The 12135-nt window shown below is 54.2% G+C and overlaps 1 protein-coding gene and 1 long non-coding RNA gene across 4 annotated transcripts; one reads left to right on the top strand and one right to left on the bottom strand.

Moving 5' to 3' along the window:
* Positions 1–595: 595 nt before the first annotated feature.
* On the bottom strand, positions 596–4923 carry LOC148640357 (uncharacterized). Of its 3 annotated transcripts, XR_015930668.1 has the most exons (3): positions 4798–4923; positions 2300–4717; positions 596–1355 (listed from the first exon to the last, which is right to left on the bottom strand). It is a non-coding gene; the product is annotated as an uncharacterized LOC148640357 (long non-coding RNA). The 3 variants fall into 3 exon arrangements; XR_015930667.1 differs by having other exon boundaries at positions 2300–4881; XR_015930669.1 differs by having other exon boundaries at positions 596–2081; positions 2300–4881.
* Positions 4924–5050: 127 nt separating this feature from the next.
* On the top strand, positions 5051–12113 carry LOC148640358 (maternal B9.15 protein). Its single transcript, XM_088621312.1, has 5 exons — positions 5051–5192; positions 8959–9140; positions 9538–9675; positions 10413–10704; positions 10911–12113. Exons 2-5 carry the CDS (start codon positions 8968–8970, stop codon positions 11103–11105), a joined length of 798 nt encoding a protein of 265 aa, XP_088477438.1. The 5' UTR covers positions 5051–5192; positions 8959–8967; the 3' UTR covers positions 11106–12113.
* Positions 12114–12135: the final 22 nt, after the last annotated feature.

Consider the following 12135-nt stretch of genomic DNA (forward strand, 5'->3'; position numbering starts at 1 on the left):
GACTGCTCAGAGGCACCGGGCCTCCTTGGTTCCGCTGCCTCTGGCAGGTCCCCGCGGACGGCGCTCAGGCCTGGGGGCTGTGGCCCAACGCCTTCTCCTTAGGGACAGGAGACAGGAGAGCTCCCCGCCCCTGCGGGAATAAACAGTCAAACAGACCCCGCAGAGAGAGGGAGATGAGCTCTCAAGGGCTTCTGATCTCGAAAAACGCAGCTCATCGATTGCCCCAGGCTCGCTGCCAGACAGGATCAATAGCTCTTAAAGCCATAGCTGGATCCTACCTGCCTGTGTGTGAGAAGACACAGCTGAATCTGCAGGTCCATGCTCTGCATCCTAACCACTGAACCGGCTGTCCCCCTGGTGTAACAGGACTGGACCTGAACCACTGATCCGGCTGTTCCCCTGGTGTAACAGGACTGGACCTGAACCACTGGACCAGCTGTCCTCCAGGTGTAACAGGACTGGACCTGAACCACTGGACCAGCTGTCCTCCCGGTGCAACAGGACTGGACCTGAACCACTGGACCAGCTGTCCTCCAGGTGTAACAGGACTGGACCTGAACCACTGGACCAGCTGTCCTCCTGGTGTTAACTGGGATTTTTTTGTTTTTTTAACAAAATAAACTTTATTACAACAATGTATACAAACAATACAAATCCAGCATGATTGATATATATCCATAATATGTTTTGTTTTGTACAGGTTAATTGGCTTCTGGGAAAGCTGGCCCTGGTGTGAGTGTGTGTGTGCCCTGAGATGGGCTGGTGTCCAGTCCACTCGTCCACTCGTCCACTGCCTTGTGCCCAGTGCTTCCCAGGACAGGCTGTGACGCTGAACTGGGTCACCAGTTCCTGAAAGGGACGGGATGTGAAACACAGGCTTGTCCGGCTCTTCTGCAGCACAGTGACCACTCTCTCCACGGCCGCCTGTGGGAGCTGAGATGTTCCCCAGCGAACTGACTCCCTTTCCACATGGGGGGAGGGATTCTCTGCACGTCCACAGGGGCAGAAGGTGAGAGAGAGAGACGGGAGGAGACAACGTGTCTCAGCCAGGTGCTGTGTTTGCGTGTGTCTGCTGGAGAAGCCCCCCCCGGGCCCACAACTGCGCTCGGGGGGGGAAGGACTCCCGGCCCTCTGCCCCCCAGGCAGCCTGACACAGCGCCTGTCCCAGATGCCCACTGAAGAGGAAAGAATCGCAGCGAGAGAGAGAGGAGGAGCACGGGATGAGAGCCGCGACGCTGCCCTCTTGTGGTCGTGATGGAAAGCGCGCACGTCACTGGGAGACTCACAGTGGGGAGCTCCTGTCCCCAGAGGCCAGAGTCACAAGGGTTTTAGGGAACATTTCAACTGTCCCAGACCTAAAAGTCAAACAACAACAACAACAAAGATCAAAGAGAGCTAGCTAAATAGCATTTCGTTATACCATATACCTGTATATGAGTATAATGACAATAAACTTGAACTTGAACTTGAAATTGAACACGCAAATTAGCATGTCATTGCACTTGTGCATCTGAAAGATGAACTGAATTGAGCTGGTATTTATTTTACCATCTGGCCTGTTTAGTAGTTTGCAGTTCATCGATTCAGGATTTCACCCAGCTGTTTCTGCCCAAAAACCAGGGTATGGGCTTCAGGATGGGAGGTGCTTCTTTACACAGAGAGTGGTGGGAGTGTGGAACAAGCTGCCCCGCCAGGTGGTTGAAGCCGATACTCTGGCTTCTCTCAAGACACAGCTGGATGAGACAAGGTTGTGCAGCACAGCCTGCGGCCTGGAGGACTCGAACCCGCAACCTCCCACCCCAGAGGTGCAGAGCCCGGAACCCTGACCACTGTTCCACACTGCCCTGCCCGGGAGGAGTCTGCAAGTTTCCTCCCCCACACACAGGTTTCCGGCTGGGGGAGAGCAGGTGTCTCTGAATACCCCATAGAGGGGTGTGGGGGTCCGCACTGGGGCACTTCAATACACAGCGACCTGCAGGACACAGCTCTGCCGTGTTGCAGACCCACGAGCAAGACATCAGGAATTTTTAGTTTTGCTGTACTTTTGCAGGACGTAATGTGGAAAACCAACTGAAATTCATCTGTTAGGAGAAATGGGTAGATATCACATTCACATAACAAAATGGTCAAATGTTACTGCCTCCTTTAATGCTTCTGAGGAGGAATTGCAGTTTTACTTAAACTCCGTTAAAGACAGAAAACACAACTGATGCATGTAAAAAATAACTCTTTTATTTACCTTTTTGTGTTATTTGATGTTCAATAGAAGTTTGAAAAACGTGTTAATTTTGTAACTTACGTCTCTATGGGCGACGGTTCACACGTGACGAGACGCGAACCGAGACACCAGGGACTCGGATCAGAGAGCGGCCGCATCGCCCCAGTCTGGCAGAACCGGATGTGACGTCTCGGAGGCCCGGCCAATGGGGAGGCGGGGGGGTCCGGCGGTCGGTCAGTAATTCGTTTTGGGGGGATTTTCTTCCAGGGTTTCCCCTGAAATTTCCACAGGCGGGTCCCACTGCATCACCGGCGACGGGAAGGTGGATCGTGGAAGTCTGTTAATTTGTATTGAAATAAAGTTTTCTTCCACTTTTTGCAAATGGTGTTCTACCTGTTTTGAGTAAATCGCTACGTCATGCAGTTAAATAATAATAATAATAATAATCATAGTGGTAGTAGAAACAACAGTATTAAGCCTCAAGGCTTCTTTAATTTCAGTTTTGGTCTCGCCTACACCTCCCCACCAGCTATTTCGAACCCGGGCGGACGGGGTCCGTGTGGTGCGCTCCGTCCGGTCCGGTCCGGTCCGATCCACCGTCCCCAGCAGGACCGGAGATCCTGTTACCCTTGTAACCCGCTCGGTCTGTGCGGTCTCGGAGGAGTAGGCGCTCTTCAGCAAGTGCCTGAGCCGGGCCGGCGGTCGGTACCGGGTCCAGCCGACCTGCAGTCGGGGACTCTTCGCGTCTCTAACTTGTTGTTGTGGAGGCGCCGAGGTCCTCCTGGCCACGCCTCCTCCTCTCGCCTCGGACCGTGCAGCGACGAGTATGAGCGCAGCTGTGTTTTGAGGGGGTTGCGGGAGCAGTTTATGAGTAGCTATTGGATCCCATAATCACATCCAGCTGTGTCTTGAGAGAAGCCAGAGTGGCGGCTTCGACGACACAACTGGGCAGCTTGTTCCACACCCCCACCACCCTCTGTGTAAAGAACCGCCTACTATCCTAACTGGAGGATCTCATCCAGTGGTGTCTTGAGAAGAGCCAGCTCCCTGCTTCAGTGGCTGAAGTGAAACTGCTGAGACCTGGCCGATTGGAACCTGCTGATGATGGACTGGTGTCCTGTCCAGGGTGTGTCTGTGTGTCCTGTGATGGACTGGTGTCCTGTCCAGGGTGTACCCTGCCTTGTGCCCTGCGACCCTGTACTGTACTGGACAAGAGTTTTCTTCAATCCCTTGAAGCTGCACAGATCAGCTGTGCGACATTCTTAGTCTGCATTTTCAGACGTCCCCAAATTCACAAGGCTTGCCCTTCCTGTGTAAGACATCTGTTATTATCACTGCTGCCCTGGACAGTGCCAGGCCAGTGCAGAGAGCAGGGGGCGGCACATCACAGAGACACACAGCTCCTCTTCCCCAGGCCCAGTGCAGAGAGCAGGGGGCATCACAGTGTAAGAGGCTGAACTGCTGATTCTGTCTTCTTTCTTTCAGCACAACAGCGCCACTCTGTCTGGCCCCAGAGCTCTCAGAGCACTTCAGGCTAGAGTGATCATCCTAATTGCCCTCCACAGCCAGGGCTGTAGAGAAGCACTGGGGGTGTGTCTCGCCCCCCACTCTCCTCCCGGCCCCCGGGTGTAACTGTGTAAATTCCCGGGGGGTGATGCCTGTGCGTCTGCCTGGCGTGGCTGTGCTGGAGCAGTCCAGCAGGACGGAGAGGTGGGAAAAGGCCCTGTGCGGTCGAGCCCCTCTGTGCAGTCTGTGCTGCTGGCCGGACGAGAGTCTCGCTGCCCCGCGGGCGTGACGGACAGCTCCACCGTGATAGCGTGTGAACGGGCCGGTGTTGGTGCTGGGGGTCCCGTGCCCCCCTGGGGTGTCCGATCCCTGTGGAGGGGAGACTGGAGCAGACTGGGACAGCCTGTGGCGCTGGGGCACCCGGCACGAGACCCGGGTGCGAAGGGGGAGCCCGGGACAGACGGGAGCCCAGATCCGCCCCGCTGACCGGCAGAGCGAGGGAGGAGCGCAGCACCGGGAATTCCCGAGAATTCCCCGGGAACCCCGGGAGAGCGCACAGCTGGACTCGTGTCAGCCAGGAGCTGGGGGTCCGCTGAGGGGACGTGGGGAGCGGGAGCTCTGGGGGAGCCCGGACCCCCACAGTCCGGCTCCCGGGAGCGAGCTGACCGGAGGGCTGGCCTGGGCTGTGAGTGTCCGTCACGGGCGACTGTGGAGAGCCCTGACCCTCGCCCCGGGGCCCCGGAGAGGGCCTGGGCACAAGGCCACGCGCAGCAGGCAGTGAGCCAGCCTGTTCAGAGCGCGGGCGCCCCAGGGGGCACGCAGGACCCCCACACAGAGGGCCATTAACACGCTGACGTCTCTGCGGCCTGGGGGGACGGCTTCACGGCTTTCACACCTGCGCTGTGCGGCCCTCAGGATCTGCCCCATCAGTACTGGAGAGCTTCAGGTCGGTATGCGTCGGCTGCCCAGCAACAGGTAAAGGTTTAATCCCCTCTGAAAGGAAAAGAATAAAAGCTTTCTTCACACCTGAACTGTCTCTTTTCTTTTCTTTTCAGCATGGAGCACACCCTTACCTGCTCACGTATTGTTAGGGCCTGCTCTCTGCCTGTGCCTCTCCCTGCCTCTTTGTCTGCGTGCTCTCAGTCAAGTCTGTCCAGGACGAGCTGTGCGTGACTGGAAATCCCGAGGCGCCTCTACTGGAGACTTACGGTAAAGAGGCTCACGGACACCCCCTCCACCCACCGGTACTGGCCATATAAGGGCAGAGGGGCGGCTGCGACGTCACAGGGGGCTCGGCCCGGTTACTCAAACGGCCCGGGAGGTAGGAAGTGAGTCATGTGTTAATCAGCGCTCCTGACAGCAGCACCAGTCACGCCGGCTCCCGGAGATCACTGTCCGCCGTCCCGAGCGAGGGGGAGACCGCACCGCCACAAGGGGAAAAAGTTCTGCCCTCGTCCCACAACTGCTGGTAAGTAGGGACAGGAGCGGAGGAAGGGGCAGGGATACAAAAAGACAGAGAACAGTGAAGGAGTTTCGCTGAGCGCCGTGCCTTTGTTTCAATTGATAAGGCGATTATCGACCGGCAGTCCCGTCCACGCGTCCTAGAGCCGGGTCCGCTGAGAGAGCCGCCGCTTCGGGACCGGGTTCGTGAACGCGTTCGGGAAAGCCAGTACGTTTGTGCTTTCAACTGGGAAAAAACTTTATACATCTTTGATTCTCTCTCTTCGATGTACAAATATTTACCTGTAGACTCCGCCGCCCGCTGAGAGAAAGGACGTTCGTGTAACAAACACGTTACACGTGTAACTGTGTGATTATGTATTAATGTTTGGAAATCGAAACATTCCTACTGCTAGTACGACTGGTACAGTTCGCTTCCAATAACAAACCCAAACAAAAACTTCTGCTGCTGCTGCTGTTGCTGTTAATACTACTGCTGTTAGCGGTACGTCTATTAATAATTCAGCTTTAGGCTCAGCTCGGTGTCTTCAGCATCTCCCAAGTCAGCTTGGTCTCGGAGCGGTCAGCAGGGGCTTTGAAATCGCTATTTTGAGCGATACTGCGCAGTCAGACCGCTGTTCTGTGAATTTCCAGCATTCACCTGATCGGGTCACGGCGATACCCTTATTTCACTTGCTTTGTCTCTGTCGTGTCTCTTTGATAAAGGAAGAGCAACCAATTGAAACATCGCTCGTGGAGAAACGAAGCAGGGAAGTGTTTTGTGTCCCAGGGTTCAAGGCCTCTTTCAGTCTTTGCTTCCTTTGTGTGTGTGTATAGAGATGTTTGATCTCCCCCCCCCCCAAAAAAAATATTCCTGGTTCTCTTCGAGCACTTTGACCTGGATCAGAAAAGTCCACAAATTTCTGCTTGTATTAGGCAAAGGTGACATCAGAGCCCTCCCCTTAAATCAACTGTTTAAACTGAGCGTCTGTGTCGGGCCCTGTTTGGTGGAGTTCAGACCCCAGGATAACTTGCCCTAGAGGTCTCACACTCCATTGCTGGGGGGGCTGTTGTCTTCAGGCTCCTCTCCCAGCCAGAGCAGTTTATTAAACTTTTCTTAATTGGGCATATTGGGGTATATTTGCAGTTCTTTACACAAGACATTCAGACTAATTAAATTATGCAACTAATTGTTAAATGGTTAGAGTAGCCATGCAACTAATAGAATAATTAGAGTAATCAATAGCATTTCTTTTTCTTAATAAACATCCTCTTTTACATCCAAGAGCATCAGAAAAATCAGTTTACTGTTTCTTGAATAGAAACGGAGAGTGTCCTACTTACTGAACATCTCACTGGCTCTACAGCACTGTACTGTGCCTTTACCCTGATCTCACTGGCTCTACTGTACGTTGAGTCTCTTCCTGTCTACTCGGGTAGACAGCAGTACTGCTTTGCTCTGTCACTTCATGGTGTGGGAAAAGTTTGAGCGCTGAGCTTTGCAGAGTGGCTTCAGGCTAAGCCGGGGGAGAGAGAGGCAGACGAGACGATCTCTGACCACACATTGAGTCATCAGCGGAAAACAGCTGAGCTGAGCTGAGCCTGACGGCGCGCACACTGAGGGTATCTGTGTTTCTCGGCTCGCAGATCACAAGGGTGCAGGTGGCAGGGGGGGCACACCGAGATGCGTGCAAGTGAGGACGCAGAGCCGTGGGCTGGAAATCGGGGCTTTGAAGTTCGAGGCGTCTGAAAGAGAGATGCGCCTTCGCTCTGCGTGTCTGTCGGTGACGCAGGCCCAGAAATCTCCAAACAAACCCTGAAAACAAAACACAACGGCACCCACGCGGCACGCTGCTGAACACGGGAACAGAGCCGCCATCCGCTTGTTCAACGCCCCTGCCACTCTTTGTGTAAAGAGGTCCCTACTGTTCCCGGTTTTAAGTTCACCTGCCTGTAGTTTCCAAGTATGTCCCGTGGTTCATGTTTCCATGGGTGATCCTGCGACCCGCAGATGCCTGGGAGCGAGTGGTGCCGCAAGCAGTAAGGTTGAGGTCAGGAAGAGGGATCGGAGGGTGCACAGGGCGAGTAAGATCGTCATCGTCGTTATTCCAGGGCTAAGAGAAAGGGTTGTTTCATCCTTTGCGTTGATCGGGGTTGTGGAACTAACTTGGGCTCAAGGGGCTGTCCTGCACTGACCGGCAGAAGCAACAGAGAGACTACAAGGGGACCTGACAGGGGATCGGAAAACCCTCCGATATACTGTACACGAAGGGTGGTGGGAGTGTGGAACAGGCTTGCCCATCCATGTTGTTAAAGCTGACAGCCTGGTTTCCGTCTAGAAACAGCTGAACTTGTGACACTTCAACAGGCTAGAAGAGCAGAACGACACTTTTGTTTGTAGCGTTTCTTATGTGCTGGGAAGTGGCGGATGTGATTTTATCCTGTTATTGTTATGGACGCTGATGGAAGCCGCGGTACTGTGCGAGTGGCTGGTGTAACTCTCTTTCCTGGCACGCTCCGCGCTCTCGCTGCGTCACACCATCACCGCTTCAGTGACGTCGCGGGGCATGACCTTGACCGGAAGAGATTGTGCAACAGCTTGAAATGCGTCAAGTCCTACAGACGGGGATTCTGCAAGACCGAGATCCTGCTCCTGCTGCCTCAGTCCCATGTGTACGGCCCCATTACTTACAGTTCCCTCGCTGGGCTTCCATTCATTCTTGGGCTGGTTTATACTTGAGGGCGCTTGTGCCTGGCTGATGTGGACATTGAATGCTGCTTCTCTGCGCACAGGGCAGCTTAGTGCTCAGCTCTGCTGGCTCACCGCTCCGGGGTCACGGGTTCGACTCTAGATGGAGGTACCCGTCTGGGGAGCTTGCGTGTTTCTTCCTGTCCTCTGGGGTCCGTGAACAGATGTCCTGGCGGGGTTGATCGGCCCCTCCGAGGTGTATACTCTGTGATTCCCGGAGAGTCTCCGGTATCCTGATGGTGATGGAATATTTCCTGATTGTGGATAAACGCGTACAGGGAAAATCGCGGGCAGTAAGAAAACGGCCTCAGTGCGCTGGCTGGGGGGGGTTCATGGTGAAGAGAAGTTTGGCAGAAGTTATTTTGGTAATCTGTTCATCTCCGACTTGTGTTCGGCAGAGACGTCTTTTTACACATTTCCTGCATCCACTGCCCTCTGTGGGTTTTTATTTCACCAGAAACTGCAAAATCACTTGAGCAAGAGCAGTAAACGTCCCGAGGTTCTGGAGGTGGAAACAGTCTGTCCTGATAGCCTGGGCTCATGAGGACAGTAACTGGCTCAGTTCAGTCCCTGAGAGCCCCAGTCCTTCAGGGGCTCTGGGGGTCTTCAGTCAGGGGTTAAAGATCACTGTGAATCTGGGCTCATGAAGATGGCAACTGTCAACACTAAATGTAATTGAGGTCTGACTGGCTAGAATATATTCAAACAGGAGCAACATGCATAAGGTAATCAAACCTCTATGGTCTTGAACAGAGAAGTACCCTGGACTCTCTTCATATTCCCAAGAGCTTTAGAAGTAAAATAGGCCTTCAGCTTTTTGATGTTTTTTTTTCTGCCCCACCCGTGTTCTGCAGGAGGAGGCCGTGGTGATAATAATAATTGCTCACACTTGTATAGCGCTTTTCTGGACACTCCACTCAAAGCACTTTACAGGTAATGGGGATCCCCTCCACCACCACCAGTGTGCAGCCCCACCTGGATGAACGGGTACAGTGGTACAAGACCCAGAGCGAGAGCTTAACCCGTCTCTCTCTTTCTCCTCCAGCAGGAGGCGATGAAGAGGGAGGTGAACGCGGCTGTGGACTTCCTGCTCCGGCTGGTCCAGGAGCGGGGGGGCGTGGAACAGAGCCGGGCCCGCCGGTTCGCGGACGAGCTGCGCGGCATCCTGTCCGAGCGGTTCTCCCAGCACTGGTACCCGGCCAATCCCAGCCGGGGGCAGGCCTTCAGGTAGCCAATCGAAGCCGAGCGAAGGGCGCATATCTAACGTTCTGCATCTGCTCCCGGCAGCTGCTGCCAGTTCACTTCCTCCTTTTCTCATGCAAAGGTCAAATTGGTGTTTTTATTATGACATTATTATTATTATTCCAAAGGTGTTTATTTAACCTTTCATTAAAGCAGGAAGCTTCTCTCAGCCCGTTTTAGCCTTGAGTTATGGCCTGCTCTAAAGGTCAGGGTAGCTGGTAACAATGGCGCGTCCTGTTCTCTGCCCCGGCCCTCGAGCACGCGGGGGTAGTGGGGTCTGCAGAACTCCTCCAGCAGGTGGGAGATCTCCGAGCCGGACAGGCCGGGGTCTGCTGGGGTCGTGTCCTCCTGTCTGACCCGCCCCGTCTGTCCGTCTGTCCAGGTGTATCCGCATCAACGCCCTGGCGCCCTGCGACGAAGCCCTGAGCCGCGCCTGCCGGGCCAGCGGGCTGCAGCTGTCCGAGCTGGGCCTGCCCCCCGAGATCACCCTCTGGATCGACCCCTTCGAGGTCTGCGCCAGGTGAGTCCGAGGGTCACCCGAGAGGGGCCCGTCGGTGTCGCTGACTGACGCCGCAGCTGCTCCACCTGTGTCTTGAAAGAAGCCAGAGAGTCGGCTTCCACAGCGTGGCTGGGCTTGTTCCACACTCCCACCCCCCTCTGTGTGAAGGAGGATCTGGCTGTGCTAGAGGGTGGCCTGTCTGCTGACAGCTGCTCACGGGGCTGAGCCAGAAGAAGCTGCCACCCTGTGCTGGGCTTCCAGTGTGAAGCCTCACTATCGCCCTCGTCTTGACTTCCTGTGTGCTTCGGTCTGACCCACCGCCAGTCTGCACAAGGGCTGCACTGAGGCGCTCGCGCAGGAAACCGCGCAAGCAGCGGCGAGACGGAGACCGAGAGCGACGCCACGGTGAAACGCAACTTCCTCCACGTCGCCCTGGAGCGGGGAGCGGGGCCTGCACCCTCAATCCACGCAAAGCGCAGCACTGCCCGTGTTTGGGCCTCCTCCTGTTTGTGCCTGGTGGTGTCTCTCTGCCTTGAGGATTGTGGGATTGTAGTTGTGCACCATATGCCCAGAAGTTTTTTTTTTAAAAAACAGGCTCCACTCTCTCTGACTGTCCATGACCTTCGACCTTGTCCGGGCTTGTCTCCCCTGTCCAAACCCTCTCTGTTCTTGAACATGTCAAACACCTGAAACTACTGCGCCTGGACTGATGGCGGGTCGATCGATCTGACTCGTTAGTTGGTTTTTCCCATCCCCAGGTCGAGAGAGCGCTGCCACCCCTTCATCGTGGCCAGCTTCCGCGAGGAGGAGGAGGAGGAGGAGGAAGAGGCGCCCCCCGTCCCGGAGCCTGGCTCAGAATCCGGGGTTCAGGACACCTCGGACTACCACTCTGCCAGCTCCTCGGACTGCAGCTCCGAGACCTTCAGTGAGAGCGAGGAGGAGGAGGAAGGGAGGAAGAGCGAGAGAGAGCCAGGAGCAGAGAAGAGGGATAAGGGGGGCATCGTCATGGTGCCCCGCCCCAGGGAGCTGCACAAGCACCCCAGAACACAGGTAAGCACGGAGCCCCATCCAGTGACCTCACTTTCCCTGGGGAATTCTCTCTCCCTGGCTGCCCACTGTTCTTCAGTCCCCCCCCCTTCCCTCTTCAGGAGGATGCTGGGAGCTGGGGGGGGGGACCCTTAGCCCCCAGTTTGAGGCAAAGGATTCTGGGTGCAGGGCCTGACGTATACACCTCTCTCTCTCTCTGTGTGCTGCAGGCCCCCCAACTCCAGTACTTCTACCAGCCAGCCCCTGTGTGGCCCCAGCTCAAGAAGAGGAGGGCGGCCATGTTCCTCACCCCTGTCTACCCGGCCCCTGTCCTGGGGTACTACGTCCTGACCAAGCAGACACCCCAACCTCAGTTCATCCTCCCCCAGGCCTCCCTCCAGCACTGGGGTGCAGCCAAGGGATAGCCCCCCCTGGGTGGGGTCCCGCAGCACGGACAGTAAGGGATCCCAGAATCCAAAATTCCTCCTCCGGCTTATCCTCCGTGTGTCTCTCGCGCGGGAGCCACCACTGAGCAACTGGTAACGCTCTCCCTGTGCCAGGCTGCTTAATTCTACACTATTTTAATAAAACAAATCTCTTCTCGCGGCTGGAGCAATCGCCTTCACCTGTCCGCCTTCTGCAAAACACTGCTACCTCCTGAGCGGCCGTTCAAGCGCTCCCTGTATCGCCAGTTTTCTTTTTAAAGACATACAACTTTTATATTTTTATTATTGCGCCGTTGGATCGCGTGCAAATGGAAGGGGGGGGGGGGCACCTCGTCCTCCGCCTCCCAGCACGCTCCATGCTTTTGTTTTTAATCTTCTCGCTCGCACGAACCGAAGCGCCCCGCCTAGACCGGAACTGGTTTGTGAAAAGCGTCACTTCCGGTGTGTGCAAACCGCAATGCTGCCTTGACATTCACCCCACAGCCGCGAGGTGGTGCTAATGCGTTAGTCTTTTCAGTTTTATGCTTTTAGAGAATTTTGCTCTGTAGAAAAAAAGAAATCGGCTATTTGCACTCGATCAGGGAAGCTTGAATGTCACCGTGATATTTAAATGTCCTGCACGTAGAATTAACATTTCTGCTGTTTGATTTTTTTTATTAACCTATCATTTTATTACTGTTTTATACTGGATTATTTTCTATTTATTTCTTCTCTTAATTTGTTTTTGATGTACGTTTTTTTTATTATTTTGTTTTATTGTAATAACTGAAATAATAATAAGCCAGACTGGACTGGCTGTGCTATTCTGTAAAAAAAAAAAAAAGAAAAGAAAAAAGCTGTACTTTAAAAATGAATGAAGTTGTATTTTTTAAATGCTATGTTTATTTTTGTAAGCTAACATTATTTGTTTTTTGTGAATATGTACTTTTTATGGTATTTTCTAAAACAATGATTTTACAACAAATGAAATAAAGTTTAAACCACAGACTTCCTCTGTGTAATGGTGATT

Source organism: Lepisosteus platostomus, chromosome 26 (assembly GCF_059453375.1).
Source record: "Lepisosteus platostomus isolate fLepPlt1 chromosome 26, fLepPlt1.hap1, whole genome shotgun sequence".
Classification (NCBI taxonomy): domain Eukaryota; kingdom Metazoa; phylum Chordata; class Actinopteri; order Semionotiformes; family Lepisosteidae; genus Lepisosteus; species Lepisosteus platostomus.